Source organism: Oncorhynchus keta, chromosome 30, assembly GCF_023373465.1.
Source record: "Oncorhynchus keta strain PuntledgeMale-10-30-2019 chromosome 30, Oket_V2, whole genome shotgun sequence".
NCBI classification, from domain to species: domain Eukaryota; kingdom Metazoa; phylum Chordata; class Actinopteri; order Salmoniformes; family Salmonidae; genus Oncorhynchus; species Oncorhynchus keta.
Window position 1 is genome coordinate 29,633,184 of NC_068450.1, and position 25,514 is coordinate 29,658,697.

The 25,514-nt window shown below is 42.2% G+C and overlaps 2 protein-coding genes across 3 annotated transcripts in view; both read left to right on the forward strand.

Annotated features, from left to right (window-relative positions):
• The first annotated feature begins 79 nt into the window (after window positions 1-79).
• Window positions 80-7,149, forward strand: LOC118363371 (uncharacterized). Of its 2 annotated transcripts, XM_035744154.2 has the most exons (10): window positions 80-273; window positions 469-546; window positions 1,316-1,376; window positions 1,591-1,648; window positions 1,887-1,979; window positions 2,811-2,861; window positions 5,972-5,992; window positions 6,132-6,404; window positions 6,621-6,719; window positions 6,817-7,149. In XM_035744154.2, exons 3-10 carry the CDS (start codon window positions 1,353-1,355, stop codon window positions 6,876-6,878), a joined length of 681 nt encoding a protein of 226 aa, XP_035600047.1. In that variant the 5' UTR covers window positions 80-273; window positions 469-546; window positions 1,316-1,352; the 3' UTR covers window positions 6,879-7,149. The 2 variants fall into 2 exon arrangements, with proteins under 2 accessions (XP_035600047.1, XP_035600045.1); XM_035744152.2 differs by having other exon boundaries at window positions 80-984; window positions 1,156-1,376.
• An 18,113-nt stretch (window positions 7,150-25,262) lies between these two features.
• Window positions 25,263-25,514, forward strand: part of myoz3a (myozenin 3a) — a 31,913-nt gene continuing 31,661 nt past the window's right edge. Inside the window, exon 1 of the mRNA XM_035744160.2 lies at window positions 25,263-25,388. The gene's annotated coding sequence lies outside the window, so the exon portion shown is untranslated. The remainder of the gene's footprint in view (window positions 25,389-25,514) is intronic.

The window sequence follows — 25,514 nt, forward strand, 5'->3', positions numbered from 1 at the left end:
ATCAAGTGGAGCCAATCAAGTGGACCTTAAATGCATGTCCGGCGCGTGATCAAAATGGCCCCTCATCTCTCTTATTTTTCACCTTTTTGTACTAGTGTGGCTTTTCGTGTAACAAACCAATGTTTACAGAAGAGATTCTATTTTTTATGAGGCAGGACCTGGCACATCCACATTGCTGCTTTAGGGGACAGTGCTGTAATCTCTCAGGCCAATAGATTGTTATTCTATCAGCAGAGGAGAGCAGAGCAGAGAGGCTGTCACAGGAATATTTGGGTCAGGGGACCTTTCCTTCTCCTGCCCAGACTAATAGGAATTGATTTATTTGAGCTCTCTGGGAGGAGAAAAATGTGTTTATCCTAAGTTAGGCAGGCCTGAATAAATGATGGCAAATCACTGCAAGTTTTAAATGGTAAAAGAGACCGAAAGGGGGAGAAATGTGATGGGTAACTGTATTTGTTTGATCAACAGCACCCTCTGGTGGCCACAGAGGAAGTGAATCCGAAGTCCAGAGAACAGACCTTTATGGCTTCAGAGCCAGACTGACAGGTAGTGAGGAGAGTTGAACTTCATATCCCATGATGCACTGTACTTTCGTACTGTACTGCTCATCATTTGTTTGAAATGTGCTGTCTGTAAAAAGGGCTCCTGATCCTTTGGAAGTCAACACACAATTTGCATGGTTCAACTATAAAGTCAGCAATTAATTCTGATAAGAGGTGCATTGACATCAGTCTTCATGAGTTATAGTGTGTGTGCATGTGTAAATATGTGTTGGAGGCAGACATGATGCCAAAATATGAAATATTATAGCCATGTCCAGGTTTGACCGCTGGCATTTTGTTCTAAGCAACTCAGTGGCCTTAGGGTGGACACTCTAACCACAAGGTTGGGAGTTCAATCCCCTGCTGAATCATACCAAAGGGTTTAAAAATGGAACCCGATGCGTCTCTGCTTGGCACTCCACATCAAGGAGCTAGATTGAAGGTAAGGCCATGCGATAGACTAGACTAGAGTCCTGTCTAGCGGGTCCATCAAACTGCCTCATGCTACAGAAACTAAAGATCTGCTCCTCGGGCAAGGAGACTTACTAAATGTGTTCTGAATCATGTAAAACAGTCCGATAGCACCACTGACAGTCTTATCACTCCTTTTCAGGAACATCAAACTCCAGGTGCCAAGCAGGGCACAAACATGTTCCGGTATTATCTGTATATTGTATGTGTTACTGTCTGGTAGCCGTGGGCTGTGGCTGGTGAGGTGATTTGCATTCATATCAGTGTTTATATCAGCCACAGTGTACAATAACTTTCTGTAGAGATGCTCACTCACTCCTCGTCCAGGGAACTCCGTGCATGACCAGAGATCCAGCACAAGAGGTAAAATATTTAATGTAATGATGTAGGCTAATGTATTTAATGATCCTATCAACAGGTTTTATTTTTAAAGTTTTTAGTAACATTTCTAAGTTTTTGACATTGAGAATGTCCTGAATTAAATATTGTTAGTGGGTTTCATTTACATTTGAACCCATTTCTACTTTGATTAACTATTTGAATGAATAGAAACTGAATGACATCTCATCTTTGTCAGATGGTACCAATGAAGGCGAGGACAGGCTTGTATTCACTTGCTTGCCTTCTCATGATCAGTAAGGAACAATCCCATTTCCCTTTAAAAGAAGATCCAGTTTGATATTACCTCGTGAATATTCTGGATTTATGTTAGTTACTGTTGAAGCCTTCACTTTTCCAACTTCTCTGTCTCCTGTGACCCAATCCTCTATATACACACACACACACACCTCTCTCTTTCCCTTTATCCCTGCTGTCATTCTTCCCTCCCTTTCCATCTCTCCGCCTAAACCTTCTCAATATATTTCTCCATAGGTAGTGTCTGTTCTACCTGTGTTCCCTTGATGTGTCTAAAGTGCAATTTAACACACTCACCTGGAATATCTGCTGCGGGATTACCAGACAATGGTAACCATTCCACTTTATTACTCCATCCTAGGGTTGCAAAGGGAGGGCATATTACTGGTAACTTTAAGTTTACCATTCAACTGACAGAATTGAACAAACTTTTCTTGGAGGAGGGCCTTTTGGGGTACTTCAGATTATCACAGGTTTCTGTCATTATTTCTGGCCCTCTGTGTGGCCTTATTGTCCATGTGATATAAGATAATCAAATAAGATAATTTTAAAATAAGAAATAGAATGACGAAACTGTAAAACCTTATCCTAAATATAAACCATCAACTTAGTGAATACCATTGGTGTTTGATAAAGGGTTTCAGCATGAATATCCTTTTTTTAAATGTATTTTTCTATGTCAATATGTCTTTGGAGTAAATGTGTATGTGCTAAATTGGTGGCAGTTGTGAAAAGTCAATAGGTCGAAGAGTTAATGAAAAAAGCATCTTATCAACAATGCATTATTTTAATTTAATTAGGCTTTTGTCTTGAACCATATGCTCTATCCACTAGAAACTCATGGACAATATGGACACAGATATAAAAATAAATTATATATATATATATATATATATATAAACATTTTTTAAACGTATTCAAGTATAAATTACATACATTTGAATAGATTGCCATAGATTACATGTTAATGACCTAAATTACTGAATGTTCCGGTACCTGTTAAATTACCGGTAAACCTACTCCTTCCCCAGACCTTCAGACTTTTACATTAGACCATTACAGTATTCTAGGTTGTTGTATTTCTGTGTTAACTTGATCTTTCTTGAAACTCAGACAAAATCTATATTCAAAGCTTTCTTCCTCTCCATCCAACTCCCTCAGCCATCTGTGACACCCTGTGCTCAGACACTACCCAATGCTTCAATGCTACTGGTCAGTATTCATTTCATATATGCCCTACTGGCAATGGATAGTTGAGTTATCAATTTTTATATGGCGGTTGTTTGAAATGTTAGTGGAATATGAGTGATTGTGTCATGGCATCAACTACACACATTCACCACCCTTGGCATTTTTCCTATTTTGTTGCCTTACAACCTGGAATTAAAATAAAACAAGAAATAAAAGACAATACTTACCAAAGTCCCAAAGACAATACTTTGTAGAGCCACCTTTTGCAATTACAGCTTCAAGTATCTTGGGGTATGTCTCTATAAGCATGGCACATCTAACCACTGGGATTTTTGCCTAAACTGCTCCAGCTCCTTCAAGTTGGATGGGCTCCCCTGCTGTACAGCAATCTTTAAGTCATACCACAGATTCTCAATTGGATTGATGTCTGGGCTTTGACTAGGCCATTATATGAGATTTAAATGTTTCCCCTTAAACCACTCGAGTGTTGCTTTAGCAGTATGCTTAGGGGCATTGTCCTGCTGGAAGGTGAACCTCCGCCCCAGTCTCAAATCTCGAAGACTGAAACAGGTTTCCCTCAAGGATTTCCCTGTATTTAGCACCATCCATCATTTCTTCAATTCTGACCAGTTTCCCAGTCCCTGCCAATGAAAAACATACCCATAGCATGATGCTGCCACCACCATGCTTCATTGTGGGGATGGTGTTCTCAGCATGATGAGGTGTTGGGTTTGCGCCAGACATAGTGCTTTCCTTGATGGCCAAAAAGCTCAATTTTAGTCTCATATGACCAGAGCACCTTCTTCCATATGTTTGACACTGCAACAGCTGTTGTTAGCTGGTAAACTCGCTCTGGCCATCTACTCCGATTTCAGAGCACTGGTAAAGTAGTCTGGCTAGCTACATTTTCAAATGTTACATTTCTAATTTTGACAATTGTTTTCATTTGAAGTGTACTGTAAGCTAGCTAGCTAACGTTACGTGTATAATCTTATTATTCGTATCGCAGAGCCATTTGCTTTGCTAGTTGGTGGCGGTTGGTTAGCTACCTGCAGATTCATGCAGGGTAGTAACATCATGAGTTGGGATTATGGTTCGTTGTTTAGCTAGCGAGATGTCTTAAAGACTCAACTATGCAAGTAACCATTTTGGGTGTGTTCGTAAATTCAATCTGGCCATCTTCTCCGATTTCAGAGAACTCTTGTCTGTGTGTGCCTTTGCGCAGAATAACTAATGCATTTATCAACGCTCAACGCACGTTAAATATGGCCTGTGTCAGTAACTGTCAGCAAAAAAAGCATAATTAAATTGTTGCCAGCAGCACAGTCACAAACACTCTGGATAACCAGCTCTGCTAGGACGAGTAAAATGGTCAGAGTGGGGTGTTATCTCATTTGTGTCTGGAAGTAGATAGCCGATGTTAGCTTGAGTGCTCGACTGCCGTTGTGAGGTCAGAACACTCGGATCAACCCACTCATCTGCCAGAGAGTCCAGTGCAGTGTGCACTCTGCACGCTCTGAGAGCAAAACGCTGTGAATTTATGAATGGACAATCTGACAGCACAGTTGCAGTCACCAATGCTCTGGATAACATAAAAACAGCCTAACCAGCTTTGCTAGGGTGAGTAATGGTCAGTGAGCTGTTCTCTCTTTTGTGTCTGGAAGTAGCTAGCAAGTTAACCAGTTAGCTTGGGTGCTTGACTACTGCTGTTAGTACAGAACGCTCAGATCATCCCTTAAAGAGATAGGTGGGGCTAAAGCGGGTGTGAACGATGCTGTACGGGTGTAGACAAAGAAGAACCCTCCACTAGGTACTAAAACATTCAAATGCCACTTTCTCAAGTGAGGTTACAAGTTTATCAACTTTGAAAGCAGAATAACTTTCCCACTGTCCGTCAAATGCAGCCTATGATCTACCATTTTGTAGCGCCGTGTCTCTGCTTTTTACAAGGCTTGTAATTTAAACAACTTTATTTGTATTTACAGATGGCATACACATTATTAAGGCGCATGAAAGTTCGTTCGAGAAGGCATTTCTGCCAAAACATGCATTTTGATTTTAAAGTTGTGAAGTGGTGACCAGCGACATAAGCCTAGTTTCCTGAATCGGGTCACAATTCAAGTATGGAGAGGGATGAGGTTCCCCAATAAGATTGAATTGACTCGCTAGCAAAGGAGAAGTAATGTCAGCTTGTGATCGATCACTTTGAAAGATATAACATAAGCACTAACCTAGTAGATAGATCAGCAGATGTTCCCAGGTCCTGTTTTGAGAGAGCCGGCTTGAACAACTATACTGTATGCACTGTCAATAGAAAAAGCAGAGCCATGTCTTTGCGATCGCAACAATCTCCTCAAACCAACTCTCAGCAACTTGACGCACGAGTCCGGATTTGCAGATGTAGAAATGCACATGCCCAAAGAACAGCTTTAAGGTTGAGGGAGAGTGTGTGAGAGAGACATCTACATGAGCTCAGCCATCCACACAAATGCAAACACGTGCTGTAAGAATTATACAACATGACGTCACAATCAGAAAGATTGGGAACTATTTCACACTGAGAATATTTTTACCTGGCATCGACAACTACTATACCCTGTTGAAAGGTACTTAAATATTTTGTCTTATCCATTCACCCTTTGAATGGCACTCGCACCCAATCTGTCTCAAGGCTTAAAAATCCTTCTTTAACCTGTCTCCTCCCCTTCATCTACACCAGGGGTGGGCAACTCCTGTCCACGAGTGCTTGATTGGTGTCACATTTTTTCTCCGTCAGTAGCAAACACAGCTGATGAATTAAATTGCATTCTAAACTGAAGATCAGTTTGATTAGGTGATTATGGGAGTCAGGTGCGTTAGCTGGGGCTGGGGCAAAACTGTGACACCAATCAGGCCCTCGATGACTGGAATTGCCCACGCCTGATCGACACTGATTGAAGTGGATTTAAAATGTGACATCAATAAGGCATCATTGCTTTCACTTGGATTCACCTTGTCAGTCTGTCATGGAATTTTTTTGTACACGCAGTGTATACGTGCTGAGATAACATTGAGGAGGAGATGAAGATGATATATTGTACACCAGAGGCAGGGACTCTAATATTCTCTTTTTCCTTATTTGCCTCTTTCAGTTCAACAGTACTGCTCAAAAGGTAATATATATATATATATATGTGTGTGTGTGTGTGTGTGTGTGTGTGTGTGTGTCAACCCCAACAAAATCACAACTCTTGACACTAACTATGACACAACACTTTTTACCCATTTCTTAACCTCTCTTTAACCCAACAGATTTTAAAGTGTTACTGAACACCAGTTCTGGGTTCAAAGTGCAGGAGGGTGATAACCTCGACATTGAGTGTTCCCATAACCTGCCGGTGGAACCAAAAAGCCCGCTCGTGTTTGTCTGGCTGATGGATGGCGTCCACCTGAAGGGCAAGAACAGTAGCCTGCTCACCGTGAAGAAGGTTGGTATAGATACCTCTGGCAAGGAGAAATATGCCTGCACCATCCAGAGTCCCTGTGGCAACTTCACCTCAGAACCAAAGGAGATTGAAGTTGAAGGTAGACATATTCGCCAATCATATTTGAGACTTGAATATTTACAATGTTTACATTTATGATTGGATTTGGATCTGTCAAGATATTGCTTTGTCTTACTACTCCGCAAATGAGCCTATTGTGTGAAAAGTATTTTTATTTCCTACCAATTCCTGGGGATGTCTGTCCCTCTGTGCTGTCCCCATGTCTGTCCCTCTGTGCTGTCTCCATGTGTGTCAGGCATGACGATGTTGATCATAGTGATCTGTGGTGTGTCTGCTGTTGTGCTGATCCTGGCCATGGGTATAGGCATGAAGATCATGCTGAAGATGGAATTTGGTGAGTGATCCCAACAAGAGAAACCAAAAATAAAACTGTAAATGTGTAACTTTGCATGTGATGTAAACTCTCTCTCTCTCGCTCTTTCTCTCTATAGCGAAGACAAAGAACAGGAGGCAGCAGAATGCTCAGAACCTACAGAGAACTACAATAGAGTAGTGTTTCATTTTCTGCAAATTCCACCAAATGTCATACATGAGAAAATGGCAAGAATTTGACATGATTACACTGTAAATGGATAAATAGCTAACAATTTTATTGTTGTATTTGCAATTTAATCAACATAATTTTATCTCAAAGTCAGTGTTGTTAACATGGAAGAGCCACAGATATGTTGATCCTCTGGCAGTGCCGCACAGCAAGTTTGGAGATTTGTCCCAATAAATAATATGCCAAATTAATTATATTTATTAATAAACATTTATGTGTATGTTTGTATTTATATGCTGCTCAAAAAAAATAAAGGGAACACTTAAACAACACAATGTAACTCCAAGTCAATCACACTTCTGTGAAATCAAACTGTCCACTTGGGAAGTAACACCGACTGACAAATTTCACATGCTGTTGTGCAAATGGACTAGACAACAGGTGGAAATTATAGGCAATTAGCAAGCCACCCCCAATAAAGGAGTGGTTCTGCAGGTGGTGACCACAGACCACTTCTCAGTTCCTATGCTTCCTGGCTGATGTTTTGGTCACTTCTGAATGCTGGCGGTGCTTTCACTCTAGTGGTAGCATGAGACAGAGTCTACAACCCACCCAAGTGGCTCAGGTAGTGCAGCTCATCCAGGATGGCACATCAATGTGAGCTGTGGCAAGGTTTGCTGTGTCTGTCAGCGTAGTGTCCAGAGCATGGAGGCGCTACCTGGAGAGAGGCCAGTACATCAGGAGACGTGTAGGAGGGCAACAACCCAGCAGCGGGACCACTACCTCCACCTTTGTACAAGGAGGAGCAGGAGGAGCACTGCCAGAGCCCTGCAAAATGACCTCCAGCAGGCCACAAATGTGCATGTGTCTGCTCAAACGGTCAGAAACAGACTCCAAGAGGGCCCGAGGTCCACAGGTGGGGGTTGTGCTTACAGCCCAACATGTGCAGGATGTTTGGCATTTGCCAGATAACACCAAGATTTGCAAATTCGCCACTGGCGCCCTGTGCTCTTCCCAGATGAAAGCAGGTTCACACTGGACACGTGACAGCCTAGAGACGCCGTGGAGAACGTTCTGCTGCCTGCAACATCCTCCAGCATGACCAGTTTGGCGGTGGGTCAGTCATGGTGTGGGGTGGCATTTCATTGGGGGGCCGCACAGCCCTCCATTTGCTCGCCAGAGGTAGCCTGACTGCCATTAGGTGTACCGAGAAGAGATCCTCAGACCCCTTGTGAGACCATATGCTGGTGCGGTTGGCCCTGGGTTCCTCCTAATGCAAGACAATGCTAGACCTCATATGGCTGGAGTGTGTCAGCAGTTCCTGCAAGAGGAAGGCATTGATGCTGTGGACTGGTTCCCCATACCTGAACAATTGAGCACATCTGGGACATCATGTCTCGCTCCATCCACCAACGCCACATTGCACCACAGACTGTCCAGGAGTTGGCGGATGCTTTAGTCCAGGTCTGGGAGGAGATCCCTCAGGAGACCATCCGCCACCTCATCAGGAGCATGCCCAGGCATTGTAGGGAGGTCATACAGGCACGTGGAGGCCACACACACTACTGGGGCTCATTTTGACTTGTTTTAAGGACATTACATCAAAGTTGGATCAGCCTGTAGTGTGGTTTTCCACTTTAATTTTGAGTGTGACTCCAAATCCAGACCTCCATGGGTAGATACATTTGATTTCCATTGATAATTTTTGTGTGATTTTGTTGTCAGCACATTCAACTAAACTAAAGAAAAAAGTGTTAATAAGAATGTTTCATTCATTCAGATCTAGGATGTGTTATTTTAGTGTTCCCGTTATTTTTTTGAGCAGTGTATAATGGGGCCTAACATAAGTGTCCAGAGGCTGCGTGTAGCCAACACATGATACTCCGCAGTTACATTTATAGAAGCCAGGCAAGTAGGTTAAGTGATGTTTTCTATTGTGTACTTTATGTAGAGTAGCCTGAAAATAGTATGCTGCTAGCGTTGTGACGACTTGAATAATGAATGAAGCAGGAGTTGTCCGGTTCCTGCAGCTATCCCCACTTCACATTAGTGCAGCATAGAAATTATATATTACTGAGCCCGAGTAGCCGTATTTTTTTTCCTCTGCCATCTGGAAGGGGCTTGGTCGTGAAATCTATGGCTACTGACCAGATCAACATGCCTAAACTCTCAGCAATCTACACACAATACCCCATAATCACAATCGAAAACAGGTTTTAATGATTTAGATTTTTTAATGATTTTTTAAATGATTTTTTCAATGCTGATACCGATTATTGGAGGACCAAAAAAGCAGATGCCGATTAATCGGCCAATTTTTAAAAAAATGTTTGATTTATTTATTTGTAATAATGACAATTACAACAATACTGAATGATCACTTTTATTTTAACTTAATATAATACATCAATCAAATCAATTTAGTCTCAAATAAATAATGAAACATGTTTAAATAATGCAAAAACAAAGTGATGGAGAAGATAGTAAAAGTGCAATATGTGCCATGTAAAAAAGCTAACGTTCCTTGCTCAGAACATGAGAACATATGAAAGCTCCTGGTTCCGTTTAACACGAGTCTTCAATATTCCCAGGTAAGAAGTTTTAGGTTGTAGTTATTATAGGACTATTTCTCTTTTTACGATTTATATTTCATATACCTTTGAATATTGGATGTTCTTATAGGCACTTTAGTATTGCCAGTGTAACAGTCTAGCTTCCATCCCTCTCCTCGCACCTACCTGGGCTTGAACCAGGAACACATCGACAACAGCCACCCTCAAAGCAGCGTTACCCATCGCTCCACAAATGCCGCAGCCCTTGCAGAGCAAGGGGAACATCTACTCCAAGTCTCAGAGCGAGTGACGTTTGAAACGCTATTAGCGCGCACCCAGCTAACTAGCTAGCCATTTCACATCGGTTACACCAACTTCTTCTCAGGAGTTGATAGGCTTGAAGTCATAAACAGCTCAATGCTTGAAGCATTGCGAGGTGCTGCTGGAAAAACGCAGTAAAGTGCTGTTTGAATGAATGCGTACGAGCCTGCTGCTGCCTACCACCGCTCAGTCAGACTGCTCCATCAAATATCAAATCATAGACTTAATTATAACATAATAACACACAGAATTCCGAGCCTTTGGTCATTAATATGGTCGAATCCGGAAACTATCCTTTCGAAAACAAAACTTTTCTTTCAGTGAAATACGGAACCGTTCCGTATTTTATCTAACCGGGTGGCATCCATAAGTCTAAATATTCCTGTTACATTGCACAACCTTCAATGTTTTGTCATAATTATGTAAAATTCTGGCAAATTAGTTCGCAAAGAGCCAGGCGGCCCAAACTGTTGCATATATCCTGACTCTGCGTGCAATGAACGCAAGAGAAGTGACAAGAGAAATTCTGCTAACCTGGATTTCTTTTAGCTAAATATGCAGATTTAAAAATATATAAAAGATTTTAAGAAAGGCATTGATGTTTATGGTTAGGTACCGTAGTGGCTTCCTTTCCTCTTTGCCATAGCCACTGCCCAAGCCTGAAGCGGGTTTGTTTTGTACGCATACAGTCCACACTCAACGTTTCCAAACGTGGTGCAGCAAAAATGGTGCAAACAAAAATGTTTATTCTTCTTATATCTAACAAAAAAAATTGTATCCAATCAACTTAAAGCATAGATTACTTGATATGGAAAATACATAATATGACCTGTTTGTATGCCTGTCTGTATGTCTGTATGGTCAAAAAACTAGACCGCTCCCGTGTCTAGCAAGGACTCCTCCCCCCGAAGGCCCAACTTCCTGCCTTTATCCTAACACAATTACCACAGTACAATGAATGGGCAAGAGGGGTGGCCAAAAACAAAGTTACACTAACAACAAATTAATATATCTCAACCAGCTAAATATAAATCATAAAGGTACGTAACTAATATTTCATCATATACACTAATATATTTATATTTATACATATATATTTATACAAATATGTTCAAATCGGCACTAACATTTTTCGCAAATGCGCTTTTGTTAAATTACCCCGTTTGGCGAAGTTGGCTGTCTTTGTTAGGAAGAAATAGTCTTCACACAGGTAGCAATGAGCCAGGCGGCCCAAACTGCTGCATATACCCTGACTCTGTTGACTCTGTTGCAAGAGCAACGACAGTGCTTTTTCGCGAATGCCACCACATTGATTATTTGCAACGCAGGACACACGTTGCCCCATGTGTAGTTAACTAGTGATTATGATTGATTGATTGATTGTTTTTTATAAGATAAGTTTAATGCTAGCTAGCAACTTACCTTGGCTTCTTACTGCATTCGAGTAACAGGCAGGCTTCTCGTGGAGTGCAATGGAATCAGGTGATTAGAGCGTTGGACTAGTTAACCGTAAGGTTGCAAGATTGAATCCCCGAGCTGACAAGGTAAAAATCTGTCGTTCTGCCCCTGAACAAGGCAGTTAACCCACCGTTCCTAGGCATTCATTGAAAATAAGAATGTGTTCGTAACTGACTTTCCTAGTTAAATAAAGGTGTAAGAAAAACAAATCCAAAAATACCGATTTACTGATTGTTATGAAAACTTGAAATCGACCCTAATTAATCGGCCATTCCGATTAATCAGTCGACCTCTAATTCAAACCCTTTGCTATGAGAATTTAAATTGAGCTCAGGGGCATCCTGTTTCCATTGATCATCCTTGAGATGTTTCTACAACTTGATTGGAGACCACCTGTGTTAAATTCAATTGATTGGACATGATTTGGAAAGGAACAGAGCTGTCTATGTAAGGTTCCACAGTTGACAGTACAGGTCAGAGTAAAAACCAAGCAAAGAGGTCAAGGGAATTGTCTGTTGAGCTCCGAGACAGGATTGTGTTGAAGGGTACCAAAATATTTCTGCAGCATTGAAGGTCCCCAATAACTCAGAGATGGCTCCCTGGTGAAACTGCGCAATTGGGGGAGAAGTGCCTTGGTCAGGGAGGTGACCAAGACCGGATGGTCACTGACTCCTTTGTGGAGATTGGAGAAACTTCCAGAAGGACAACCATCTCTGCAGCGTTCTACCAATCAGGCCGTTATGGTAGAGTGACCATACGGAAGCTACTCCTCAATAAAATTCACATGACAGCCCCCTTGGAGTTTGCCAAAGGGCACCTAAAGTCTCTCAGACCATGAGAAACAAGATTCTCTGTTCTGATTAAACCAAGACTGATCTCTTTGGCCTGAATGCTAAGCCTTACGTCTGGAGGAAACCTGGCACCATTCTTATGGTGAAGCATGGTGGTGGCAGCATCATGCTGTGGGGATGTTATTCAGGGGCAGGAACTGGGAGACAAGTCAGGATGGATCAAAGATGAACAGAGCAAAGTAGAGAGAGATCCTTGATGAAAACCTGCTTCAGAGCTCTCAGGACCTTAGACCGGGGGCGAATGTTCACCTTTCAACAGGACAACGACCCTAAGCACACTGCCAAGACAATGAAGGAGTGGCTTCGGGACAAGTCTCTGAATGTCCTTGAGTGGCCCAGCCAGAGCCCGGACTTGAAACTGATCGGACATCTCTGGAGAGATCTGAAAATAGCTGTGCAGCAATGCTCCCCATCCAACCTGACAGGGCTTGAGAGGATCTGCAGAGAGTGGGAGAAACTCACCAAATACAGGTGTCCCTTTGTGTGTGTGTGTGTGTGTGTGTGTGTGTGTGTGTGTGTGTGTGTGTGTGTGTGTGTGTGTGTGTGTGTGTGTGTGTGTGTGTGTGTGTGTGTGTGTGTGTGTCTGCTTGTGTCAGTTACTTGATGTGGAATAGAGTTCCATGTAGTCATGGCTCTATGTAGTACTGTGTGCCTCCCATAGTCTGTTCTGGACTTGGGGACTGTGAAGAGACCTCTTGTGGCATGTCTTGTGGGGTATGCATTGGTGTCTGAGCTGTGTGCCAGTAGTTTAGACAGACATGCCAATACCTCTCATAAACAGAAGTAGTGATGAAGTCAATCTCTCTCCCACTTTCAGCCAGGAGAGATTGACATGCATATTATTAATATTAGCTCACTGTGTACATCCAAGGGCCAGTCGTGATGCCCTCTTCTGAGCCAATTGCAATTTTTCTATGTCCTTTTTTTGTGGCACCTGATCACACAACGGAACAGTAGTCAAGGTGCAACAAAACTAGGGCCTGTAGGACCTGCCTTGTTGTTAGTGTTAAGGCAGAGCACTTCTTTATTTTAGACAGACTTCTCCCCATCTTAGCTACTGCATCAATATGTTTTTACCATGACAGTTTACAATCTTGGGTTACTCCAAGCGGTTAAGTAATCTCAGCTTGCTCAACTTATACATGATTTTTTTCAAGATTTAGTTGAGGTTTAGGGTTTAATGAGTGTTTGTTCCAAATACAATGCTTTTTGTTTAAAAAATATTAAGGGATACGTTATTCCTTGCCACCCACTCTGAAACTAACTGCAGCTCTCTGTTGAGTGTTGCAGTCATTTCAGTCACTTTAGTAGCTGACAGGTATAGTGTTACATAGACACTCTGACTTTACTCATAGTCAGTGGCATGTCGTTAGTAAAACATTTAAAAAGCAAGGGGCCCAAAGAGCTACCCTGGGGAATTCCAAATTCTATCTGAATTATAATTGAGAGGCTTCCATTAAAGAACACCCTCTGTGTTCTGTTGGACAAGTCACTCTTTATCCATGTAATAGCAGGGGGTGTAAAGCCATAACACAAGTTTTTCCAGCAGCAGACTATGATCGATAATGTCAAAAGCTGCACTGAAGTCTAACAAGACAGCCCCCCAATCATTTTATCATCGATATCTTTTTTATTTTATTTTTATTTCACCTTTATTTAACCAGGTAGGCTAGTTGAGAACAAGTTCTCATTTGCAACTGCGACCTGGCCAAGATAAAGCATAGCAGTGTGAACAGACAACACAGAGTTACACATGGAGTAAACAATTAGCAAGTCTATATACAATAGACTATATACAGTCTATATACAATGTGTGCAAAAGGCATGAGGAGGTAGGCGAATAATACAATTTTGCAGATTAACACTGGAGTGATAAATGATCAGATGGTCATGTACAGGTAGAGATATTGGTGTGCAAAAGAGCAGAAAAGTAAATAAATAAAAACAGTATAAAAACAGTATGGGAATGAGGTAGGTGAAAATGGGTGAGCTATTTACCTATAGACTATGTACAGCTGCAGCGATCGGTTAGCTGCTCGGATAGCTGATGTTTGAAGTTGGTGAGGGAGATAAAAGTCTCCAACTTCAGCGATTTTTGCAATTCGTTCCAGTCACAGGCAGCAGAGTACTGGAACGAAAGGCGGCCAAATGAGGTGTTGGCTTTAGGGATGATCAGTGAGATACACCTGCTGGAGCACGTGCTACGGATGGGTGTTGCCATCGTGACCAGTGAACTGAGATAAGGCGGAGCTTTACCTAGCATGGACTTGTAGATGACCTGGAGCCAGTGGGTCTGGCGACGAATATGTAGTGAGGGCCAGCCGACTAGAGCATACAAGTCGCAGTGGTGGGTGGTATAAGGTGCTTTAGTGACAAAACGGATGGCACTGTGATAGACTGCATCCAGTTTGCTGAGTAGAGTGTTGGAAGCAATTTTGTAGATGACATCGCCGAAGTCGAGGATCGGTAGGATAGTCAGTTTTACTAGGGTAAGCTTGGCAGCGTGAGTGAAGGAGGCTTTGTTGCGGAATAGAAAGCCGACTCTTGATTTGATTTTTGATTGGAGATGTTTGATGTGAGTCTGGAAGGAGAGTTTGCAGTCTAGCCAGACACCTAGGTACTTATAGATGTCCACATATTCAAGGTCGGAACCATCCAGGGTGGTGATGCTAGTCGGGCATGCGGGTGCAGGCAGCGATCGGTTGAAAAGCATGCATTTGGTTTTACTCGCGTTTAAGAGCAGTTGGAGGCCACGGAAGGAGTGCTGTATGGCATTGAAGCTCGTTTGGAGGTTTGATAGCACAGTGTCCAATGACGGGCCGAAAGTATATAGAATGGTGTCGTCTGCGTAGAGGTGGATCAGGGAATCGCCCGCAGCAAGAGCAACATCATTGATATATACAGAGAAAAGAGTCGGCCCGAGAATTGAACCCTGTGGCACCCCCATAGAGACTGCCAGAGGACCGGACAGCATGCCCTCCGATTTGACACACTGAACTCTGTCTGCAAAGTAATTGGTGAACCAGGCAAGGCAGTCATCCGAAAAACCGAGGCTGTTGAGTCTGCCGATAAGAATATGGTGATTGACAGAGTCGAAAGCCTTGGCGAGGTCGATGAAGACAGCTGCACAGTACTGTCTTTTATCTCTCAGCCAATCATCAGTCATTTGTGTAAATGCTGTGCTTGTTCAGTGTCCCTTCCTTATAAGCATGCTGCAATTCTGTTGTCAATTTGTTTACTGTGAAATAGCATTGTATCTGGTCAAACACAATGTTTTTCCAGAAGGTTACTAAGGGTTGGTAACAGGCTGATTGGTCGGCTTTTTGAGCCAGTAAAGGGGGCTTTACTATTCTTGGGTAGCGGAATGATTTTAGCTTCCCTCCAGGCCTGAGGGCACACGCTCTCCATTAGGCTTAAAATGAAGATGTGGCAAATAGGAGTGGCAATATAGTCTGCTATTATCCTCAGTAATTTTCCATCCAGATTGTCAGACCCCAGTGGATTGTCACTGTTGATAGACAACAATAATTTATCCTCTTCCACACTGACTTTACGGAATTCAAAAGTACAATTCTTGTCTTTCATAATTTGACCAGATATACTTGAATGTGTAGTGTCAGTGTGTAAGGGATTTCCTCCTCTTCTTCTGAAGAGGAGAGGCGAAAAGGATCAGAGGACCAATATGCGGCGTGGTAAGTGTCCATGGTTATATTAATACGTAAATGTACACATAAACAACTGAATACAAAAACAAGAAACGTGAAAACCCAAAACAGCCCTATCTGGTGCAAACACAGAGACAGGAACAATCACCCACAAACACACAGTGAAACCCAGGCTACCTAACTATGATTCTCAATCAGAGACAACTAATGACACCTGCCTCTGATTGAGAACCATACTAGGCCGAAACATAGAAATACCCAACTCGTAGAAAAACAGACATAGACTGCCCACCCCAACTCACGCCCTGACCATACTAAATAATGGAAAAAAAAGGAAATAAAGGTCAGAACGTGACACAGTGTTTGTTGCTGGCATGTCATCCCTTAGTTTGCTTATCTTGCCAATTAAAATTAATTCAAGTAGTTTGCAATATCAGTGGGCTTTGTGATGAATCTGATTCAATGAATGAAGTAGCCGAGTTGGTATTTTGTCCCAAAACTTAATTTAAGGTGCCCCAAAGCTTTTTACTATCATTCTTTATATAATTTATATTTTGTTCATAGTGTAGTTTATTTTTATTTTGTTTATTCACATCCTTTCTTAATATGCAGTACATTAACCAATCAGTTGGGCTGCCAGACTTAATTGCCATACCTTTTGCCTCATCCATCTCAACCATACAATTCCTCATCAAATCCAAGGGAATTTAACAGTTTTTACAGTCATTTTCTTAATGGGTGCGTGCTTATTAGTTACTGGAATAAGGAGTTTCATAAATGTGTCAAGTGCAGTGTCTGGTTGCTCCTCATTACACACCATAGACCAGTAAATATTCTTTATAACATATGAATCACTACAAAACTTATTGTATGACCTTTTATACACTATATTAGGCCCATCCTTTGGGACTTTGGTTTTCCTAGATATGGCTATTTTATTGTGATCACTACATCCTATAGATTTGGACACTGCTTTAAAGCAAATATCTGCAGCTTTAGTAAAGATGTGATCAATACATGTTGATGATTTAATTCCTGTGCTGTTTGTAACTACCCTGGTAGGTTGACTGACAACCTGTTGCAGGCACTGGTTACAGTTTGGAGTTTTTTCCTGAGTGCGTAGCTTGATGATAACCAGTCAATATCTAAATCACCCAGAAATTATACTTCTCTGTTGATATCACATACATTATCAAGTATTTCACACATATTATCCAGATTCTGACTGTTAGCACTTGGTGGTCTATAACAGCGTCCCACAAGAATGGGCTTTAGGTGAACCTGTAGCCATATTACTTCAACAGTATTTAACATTAGATCATCTCTAAGCTTTACAGGAATGTGGTTCTGAATGTGGAACGCAACACCACCTCCGTTGGCATTTCTGTCTTTTCGGTAGATGTTATAACCATGTATTGCTACCACTGTATCATCAAAGGTATCATCTAAGTGAGTTTCAGAGATAGTCAGAATATGAATGTCATCTGTTACAAGCAAGTTGTTGACTTCATGGACCTTGTTTATTAGGCTACATATGTTAATATGGGCTATTTTTAGCACTTTTCTGGGTTGCTTGATTGTTTTTAATGCTTTACTAGGAAGCTTATCGGAGGTAGACTTACTCATGTTATTTACATTGGAGCTGATCGTGCAGGGTGAGCTGCATAAAGTGGTCTTCCTGCTATTGCACACCGCCTCAGTGCTAACAATGTAACTCTGGTTTATAGGCTCATGATTACTGCTTACAATAGCTGTAGGATAAACAGATGTATTCAGTGCAATTAGGGGGACATAAATGAAATGACTTACGTTGTGTTTGCCAATGCCACTAAGATCATGTACATTTAATGCAGCCTTATGACAACTCATTGTCACAATGGTAGGGATTAACTGAGCTAGTCTTGGATCATTTACCAGTCATTGTTTCAACGCAGCCTTGAAATGTGTGGACAGAGTCCAGGAGGTAAGATATGGATGGACTCCGTCATTCCTGTAGAGTATCTTCTGTTTCCAGAAGGTGTCAAAGTTATCAATAAATGTGACTCCAGCAGAGCTACAGTAGTCTTTTAGCTAGACATGTAATAACAGCAGTCTGCTGAATCTTTCACACCCGCAGCCCAACGATGGTATTGGACCTGAAATTATTGCCCATTTTTTTTGTCTTTTAATGCTAAAATCAATTATTTAAAATACATTTTAAAATGTTCCTAGCTAGCCCTCCTGATGTCGTTTGACCCCACATGGACTACGATAGTGTCAGCTCCCGGCATCTATGATGGAACAGTCAGAAGCAGCCTTGTTATGTCCTGTAATCGTGCTCCTGGGTAGCACATGGTTTTTGCCTTGGGAACCGAGATGTTTCTCACCACAGTGCTGCCTATGATGATAGCTGGCGATGTTGAATGGGCCGGTCTCTCAGGCAGCCTCACAGCCTGGTTACTGGGAGCTCAGAGGATCTGAACCTGAGGTAGAAGACACCGGAGAGGGAGACAGAACTAAGGATAAAGGTGCAGGCGCAGGTGCAGGTACCTCTGGATCCAATCTTGATTGGGAAGCCACCAAGGACGAAGTCGCCGGAACATCTGGATACAGGGCGGCAAAGCTGGGTCTGGTCTGTGTCAGTTCCAGGCTCAACATCTCCATTGGAGACCCCCGTTGCCAGAGGATGCCTTCTTCAACTTCCTCTATGGCTGGTTGGTCGGGTCAAGAACAGCTCCATTCTCCAGGGAAGGGGCTAGTCGGCTTGTACCGGCCAGTCGGCTGTGGAGAGCCGACACCGAGGCGAAACTTCCACCAGACCAGAGCAGCATCTGGCTGCTGGGGTGGAAGAAAAATAAAAAGTAGGTGGGTTTGGGTTCCCCAGTAGCTTATTTAGGTTTGCTACTTGCTTGCTAAGAGTAGCTACTTCACTCCTGTAGTCATCTGCAAACAAGCAGATGCTACATTGAAAGTCAGCGTGGTCCACATTGTCCCGGAACAAAGCACAGCAAATACAGCACCTGTAACGCTGGAAAAGTTCAATAGCGGCATCCATTTCAGACCACCGATCCAGCTAGGCTAGCTGGGCTTTCACGTCTCTCCCCCTATGCGGAATCTGTCAGGATCCCGGGACAGATAGCAGTTCTCACAGCAATTAAGCCCAACAGAGCTTGCTCGATTCAAAATAAAATAAAAGTATATAAAACACTGTCAGTCTTTAGTTCAGGTTTCAGTGTTCGACAGCGTTCAACAACAACAATCATACGTTGCACTAGTGACTGCCAGTAATGTGTGTGTTTGAGATGGTAACTCATTACTGTATTACTGAGATGGTAGCTTATTACTGAGATGGTAGCTCATTACTGTATTACTGAGATGGTAGCTTATTACTGAGATGGTAGCTCATTACTGTATTACTGAGATGGTAGCTTATTACTGAGATGGTAGCTCATTACTGTATTACTGAGATGGTAGCTCATTACTGTATTACTGAGATGGTAGCTTATTACTGAGATGGGAGCTCATTACTGTATTACTGAGATGGTAGCTTATTACTGAGATGGTAACTCATTACTGTATTACTGAGATGGTAGCTTATTACTGAGATGGTAACTCATTACTGTATTACTGAGATGGTAGCTCATTACTGTATTACTGAGATGGTAGCTTATTACTGAGATGGTAACTCATTACTGTATTACTGAGATGGTATCTTATTACTGAGATGGTAGCTCATTACTGTATTACTGAGATGGTAGCTTATTACTGAGATGGTACTGAGATGGTGGCTTCATTACTGAGATGGTAGCTCATTACTGTATTACTGAGATGGTAGCTTATTACTGAGATGGTAGCTCATTACTGTATTACTGAGATGGTAGCTTATTACTGAGATGGTAACTCATTACTGTATTACTGAGATGGTAGCTTATTACTGAGATGGTAGCTCATTACTGTATTACTGAGATGGTAGCTTATTACTGAGATGGTAGCTCATTACTGTATTACTGAGATGGTAGCTCATTACTGTATTACTGAGATGGTAGCTTATTACTGAGATGGTAGCTCATTACTGTATTACTGAGATGGTAGCTTATTACTGAGATGGTAGCTCATTACTGTATTACTGAGATGGTAGCTTATTACTGAGATGGTAACTCATTACTGTATTACTGAGATGGTAGCTCATTACTGTATTACTGAGATGGTAGCTTATTACTGAGATGGTAACTCATTAGTGTATTACTGAGATGGTAGCTCATTAGTGTATTACTGAGATGGTAGCTCATTACTGTAAGGAGAACAGCCATTCCCAACAGTCCCATTATATTAATTGTGGGCCTTGAGGATGATTATTGCATGTAGTAAATATGTAATGGCTATGGTGAAATGATACTTTTGGATAACTATGTGAATGTTTCTGGTTCATTATTTTAATCTTCCAGATCTATGTCATAGACAGCGCAGACAAACAGCCATTTGAGGAGACGGGACTGGTAAGGATGGCACACCTCAGATCTATAATAGATGTCTGTAATAGCAGTCTGTAATAGCTATCAGTAGTAGCTGTCTATAATAGATGTTTGTAATAGCTGTCTGTAATAGCTGTCTATAATAGCCATCTGTAATAACTGTCTAGCAGATTTGATGACATTCATTGTCTTATCATGTCTAATTGCTATCATTACCTACTGTTAATAATCTGCATCTGTACGTCTCTGTCTCTCTTTCGCTCTCTATCTTGTCTCTATCTCTCTCCCTCTCTGTCTCTCTCTCTCTCTCTATCTCTGTCTCTCTATCTCTCTTTCTTTTCTCTCTCTTCCTCTCTTTAGGAGCTGGAATATCTGATTGATGAGGAGAATCTAAAGGGCGTGCCAGTGCTCATCTTTGCCAATAAACAGGACCTGGTCACTGCTTCGCCCACTGAAGGACTCAACCTGCACACATATTGGGACCGCCAGTGGCAGATCCAGGCCTGCTCAGCAGTGTCCGGGGAAGGAGTACAGGTCAGTGTTAATCACATAGTATAAATGAAATTAGACCGAGTTATTGACTGGTTGATTACAGTGCATTAAGGTGCGCTTAAGCCAGAATCAGGAAATCAATGCATTCTTCAGGAAGGATTGTGTAACACAAATGAGTTTTACATTAGGATGAGGATACATATGTAAGGTAGAACACCTAAAATGCAATATCATTGTGAAGAACTTCCTGGTTGATAATATTTGAATTTGAACCTATTTCCTTTTACTCTCTCTCTCTTTCTATCTCTCTCTCTCTGTATCTCTCTCTCTCCCATCTCTCACTCTCCCTCTGTCTCTCTCTCTCCTCCTCTCCCTGTCCATCACAATAGCATGACATGAACTGGATTTGCAATAACATTGTAAAGAAGAAATAAACCAGCCCTACTGTACCAATCCTCTTTTTCACCAGAAAGAAACACACCCACCTCTTTTATTTTTTACATTGGTTGTTTTATTACTGCACTGTGTGTGAGATACCTTATTTTAAAGAGTGCTCCAATGAAAGATTTGGCCTTAAAATTTGAACGAATGGTTTGTTTTTATATTTACAAATAGGCCCTATATTTGATTATACTGTAATGAAATGATCAACTTGCCTTAAGTTGGCTTTGTTCTCCATTTATGTGCATATCATTTCTGTTTTACCCTATATCTGGAAGCTTCCAAACACAAGGAGAGAACTGACATAAAGTCATATTGTTTGAGTCAGTCAGGTAAACACCAGAGTAGTGTGTATGTATAAAGTCTGTATGAAGAGATTTTTTACATTTAAAGCGCTAGTTATATTTTCTTCTCAGTCTGTTTGGTTTTAAATCCTCTGTCAAGTGGTAAAAGTGTCAATCTTTTTCACTTCTGCTCATGGAACACCTCAGAGTTTTTAATGAAGAATAGCCCGTCTCTCCGATATACTGGTATACAATATCGTGGTCGGAGGTCTTCACACCCCACTCTCACTGAGGAATTTGGCTATGTCACACACCTTCTTGTTGACTATACTATACAACTATACACCCCTCGTTTGCCCATCACAGTCGCCAGGGCAACCATGAGAGATAAACTCTCGCTACGTTTGGTTCTGAGGTCAACGAATATGATCTCTTTCTCAGTGCCTGTCATATGGTCTGGTACCATTGCCACCTTCCGGCCTCCAACGGTGACCCCCTCCTGCAGGAGACTTCCTCTGTCTTTACCCAACGCAGCCTTCACTTCCTATGGACAGATGGCTGCCAGGATACCCTCAGGCTTGGAGGCCCAAAAGGCCTTGTTGTCATACAGGCCCATGATGGCTATGTCCTGCACAAACTCGACCCACCACTCCCTCCACTCTCTTAGTGGATTGTTTAATGATAGTTGTTTTGACTGTTCAGCTGTATGTGGCTGTGTTGTGTTGACCAGCTACGCGAAGTACAAGGCAAATCTTAATTGCTAGCAAAATGGCTAATTATGTGTTACCATAGCAATATAATATTTGATAAAGGAATTTCCATAGCAACATGTATGCCGATTTGATTAGCCTACAGCTTATAAAAGATACCCTTCTGTGTCTGACTAATAATATCTATTCTTGCAACATCCTGCTTGGTCACATGATATTGAAGTGAACCTGTATTACCTACAGATGGCAGTATTGTAGTGGCTGAAAATAAAGTCATGCCATCACAACCTGTGATGTGACCAATTGAAATGCAGGGAGAATGTGGTTGTGACACATCACAAACAGAAACATCACAAGATTAGCCTGTTGAATCACACATGAATCTTGGCAAACCTTCGTGGTGATGACTCAGAGAAAAGCTACATTTCACTTCCTACGCAGTCTTCTTAAACCTAATCCCATATCTCACATATAATGACCCCGGAGGAGATGGCTGTCGTTTTACAGGCTCCTAACCACTTGTGCTATTGTGTGTTTTTTTGCATCCTTTGTAACTTATTTTGTACGTAATGTTTCTACCACCGTCTCTTATGACCGATATGAGATGACTCAACTCGTACTGAACTAAAATATTTTCTTTAACGATTCATACGCTAGGATGAACTGCAGATAATGGGCAAGGCTAAAATCCCCGACATTCGCATGAAGAAGAGACAGAGATTTCGGGGACGTAGGCCAGGGTGGGTAATCCGCCTCTACCATCAGTCCTATTAGCCAACGTGCAATCATTGTTAAATAAACTGGATGATCTCCGATCAAGACTATCCTACCAACGGGACATTAAAAACTGTAATATCTTATCTTTCACAGTATCGTAGCTGAACAATGCCATGGATAACATATAGGTAGTTTGGTTTTCCGTGCATCGGCAAGATAGAACAGCTGCCTCTTGTAAGACAAGAGGTGGTGGTCTGTGTCTATTTGTCAATAACAGCTGGTGCACAAAATCAAATATTAAGGAAGTCGCTAGGTTTTGCTTGCCTGAGGTAGAGAATCTCACGATAAGCTGTAGACCACACCGAAGTTGTTATCTATATTTTTCGCAGCTGTCTATTTACCATCACAAACTGATGCTGGCACTAAGCTGTATAAGGCCATAAGCAAACAAGAAAATACTCATCCAGAGGCGGCGCTCATAGTTGCCGCAGACTTTAATGCAGGGAAACTTAAATTTGTTTTACCTCATTTCTACCAGCATGTTACATGTGCAGCCAGAGGGGGAAAAAACTATAGACCACCGGTAGGCCACGTGTACAAAGCTCTCCCTCGTCCTCCATTTGGCAAATCTGACCATAACTCTATCCTCCTGATTCTAGCTTACAATCAAAAACTAAAGCAGGAAGTACCAGTGAATTGCTCAAAATGGAAGTAGTCAGATGACGCAGATGCTAAGCTACAGGACTGTTTTTCTAGCACAGACTTGAATATGATCCAGGATCCTTCCAATGACATTGAGGAGTATACCACATCAGTCACTGGCTTCATCAATAAGTGCATCGAGGACATTGTCCCCACAGTGACCATAAAAAACATACCCAAACCAGAAGCCATGGTTTACATGCAGCATTTGCACTGAGCTAAAGGGTAGAGCTGCCACTTTCAAGGAACGGGACTCTAACCCGGACGCTCATAAGAAATCCTGCTATGCTATAGACAGCCTATAGGGAGGAGGTCAGAGGCCTGGCTGTGTGGTGCCAGGATAACAACCTCTTCCTCAACGTGATCAAAACAAAGGAGATGATCGTTGACTACAGGAAGAGGAGTGCCGAGCACACCACATTCTCATCGACAGGGCTGTGGTGGAGCGGGTTGAGAGCTTCAAGTTCCTTTGTGTCCACATCACCAACAAACTATCATGGCCCAAACACACCAAGACAGTTGTGAAAAGGGCACGACAACGCATATTCCCCCTCTGTAGTTTGAAAAGATTTGGCATGGGTCCTCAGATCCTCAAAAAGTTATACAGCTCCATCAAGAGCATACTGACTGGTTGCATCACTGCCTGGTATGGCAACTGCTCAGCCTCCGACTGCAAGGAACTACAGAGGGTGGTGCGTACGACCCAGTTCATCACTTTGGCCAAGCTTCCTGCCATCAAGGACTTCTATACCAGGCGGTGTCAGAGGAAGGCCCTAAAAATTGGCGAAGACTCCAGCCACCCTAGTCTTAGACTGTTCTCTCTGCTACCGCACGACAAGCAGTACCGGAGCGCCAAGTCTAGATCCAAAAGGCTTCTTAACAGCTTCTACCCCCAAGCCATTAGACTCCTGAACAGCTAATCAAATGGCAACCTGGACTATTTGTATTTCACTGTGACACACGTGACAAATACATTTGATTTGATTGAACAGTCCAATCTACATGAATGTAGGTTTGATCAAATTGGAAGGGAAATGAGTTGAACATTATTTACAATCTGTCTTCTGCAAATGAAGGTGATTTTGTTGTGTGCAGAAAAGAGACTGCTACCTGTTGGTTTTGATTTGAAAGCTTCAGCATAATGTTGCTGTCTCTTGGCTTGATCATTTTCCACAACATGTGATTAAGTTGTGATGTCGCGCCTCTCATCGAGAAGGGGGTATCTGCATCCCAATATGGCAAGCGGAGGATTGGCGACAGGTTAGACGGTTTTGATTGAACAGTGTTTGTTTTCTTCCATTCCGTACAGCGAGAGTTTGGACTTCTGTTTTAAAGCGACGGGATAAGTCAGTCATACTTCATTGTTAGTTTTACACAAATAATTATACATTTTCAGTTATAAAACTGCTGATTGTTTATTTTCTATTACAGTACTGATGAAGGGGTGTACTGTTGCTTCATGCGTTGCATGCGTGTGCTTACTGTCACCCTTATATTGACTGTTATGTAGTAGTGGGAGGCACTGTAAAGGCACTGTAGCACAGCCCAATCAGCCTTGAGGGGCAACAAATCTGCCCAATTAGTTGATTCACTTTCCATACAGCCACTCCTTTCGATACAACCACTCGCCCATACTCCGGTCACCATATTGGGCTGCAGCTACCCATACTTGGAGAGAGGAAGGGTTGTCATGGTAACCTTCCTCATTGGCCCCTTCACTTCTTCCACCTCCTTCTTTTTATCCCACCATCCCCACCTCCCCTCATCTTCTATTTCTCTTTCGCTCCACACAGGAAAACAAAACAGTATTAGCCTCCCACACAAAGAGGCTGGACACCTCTGCAGATGAACATTGAAGTGAAGTGGACATTGCTGGTAAGAACAGAGACAGAGGATGAAAGTGAAAGTGAGGGTGTTTGTGCTTTTTCTCTGTCCACCGCCAAAAGTGAACCCCCTGCTAGAGGAGGGGGATGGCAGGGGGATGGCAGGGGGATGGCTTCA

Coding starts and splice junctions, on each gene's coding strand:
- LOC118363371 (XM_035744152.2), top strand. CDS start 1,353: ATGACCAGAGATCCAGCACAAGAG. Junction 1,377..1,590: donor CCAGAGATCCAGCACAAGAG/GTAAAATATTTA, acceptor CATCTTTGTCAG/ATGGTACCAATGAAGGCGAG. Junction 1,649..1,886: donor TGCTTGCCTTCTCATGATCA/GTAAGGAACAAT, acceptor ATTTCTCCATAG/GTAGTGTCTGTTCTACCTGT.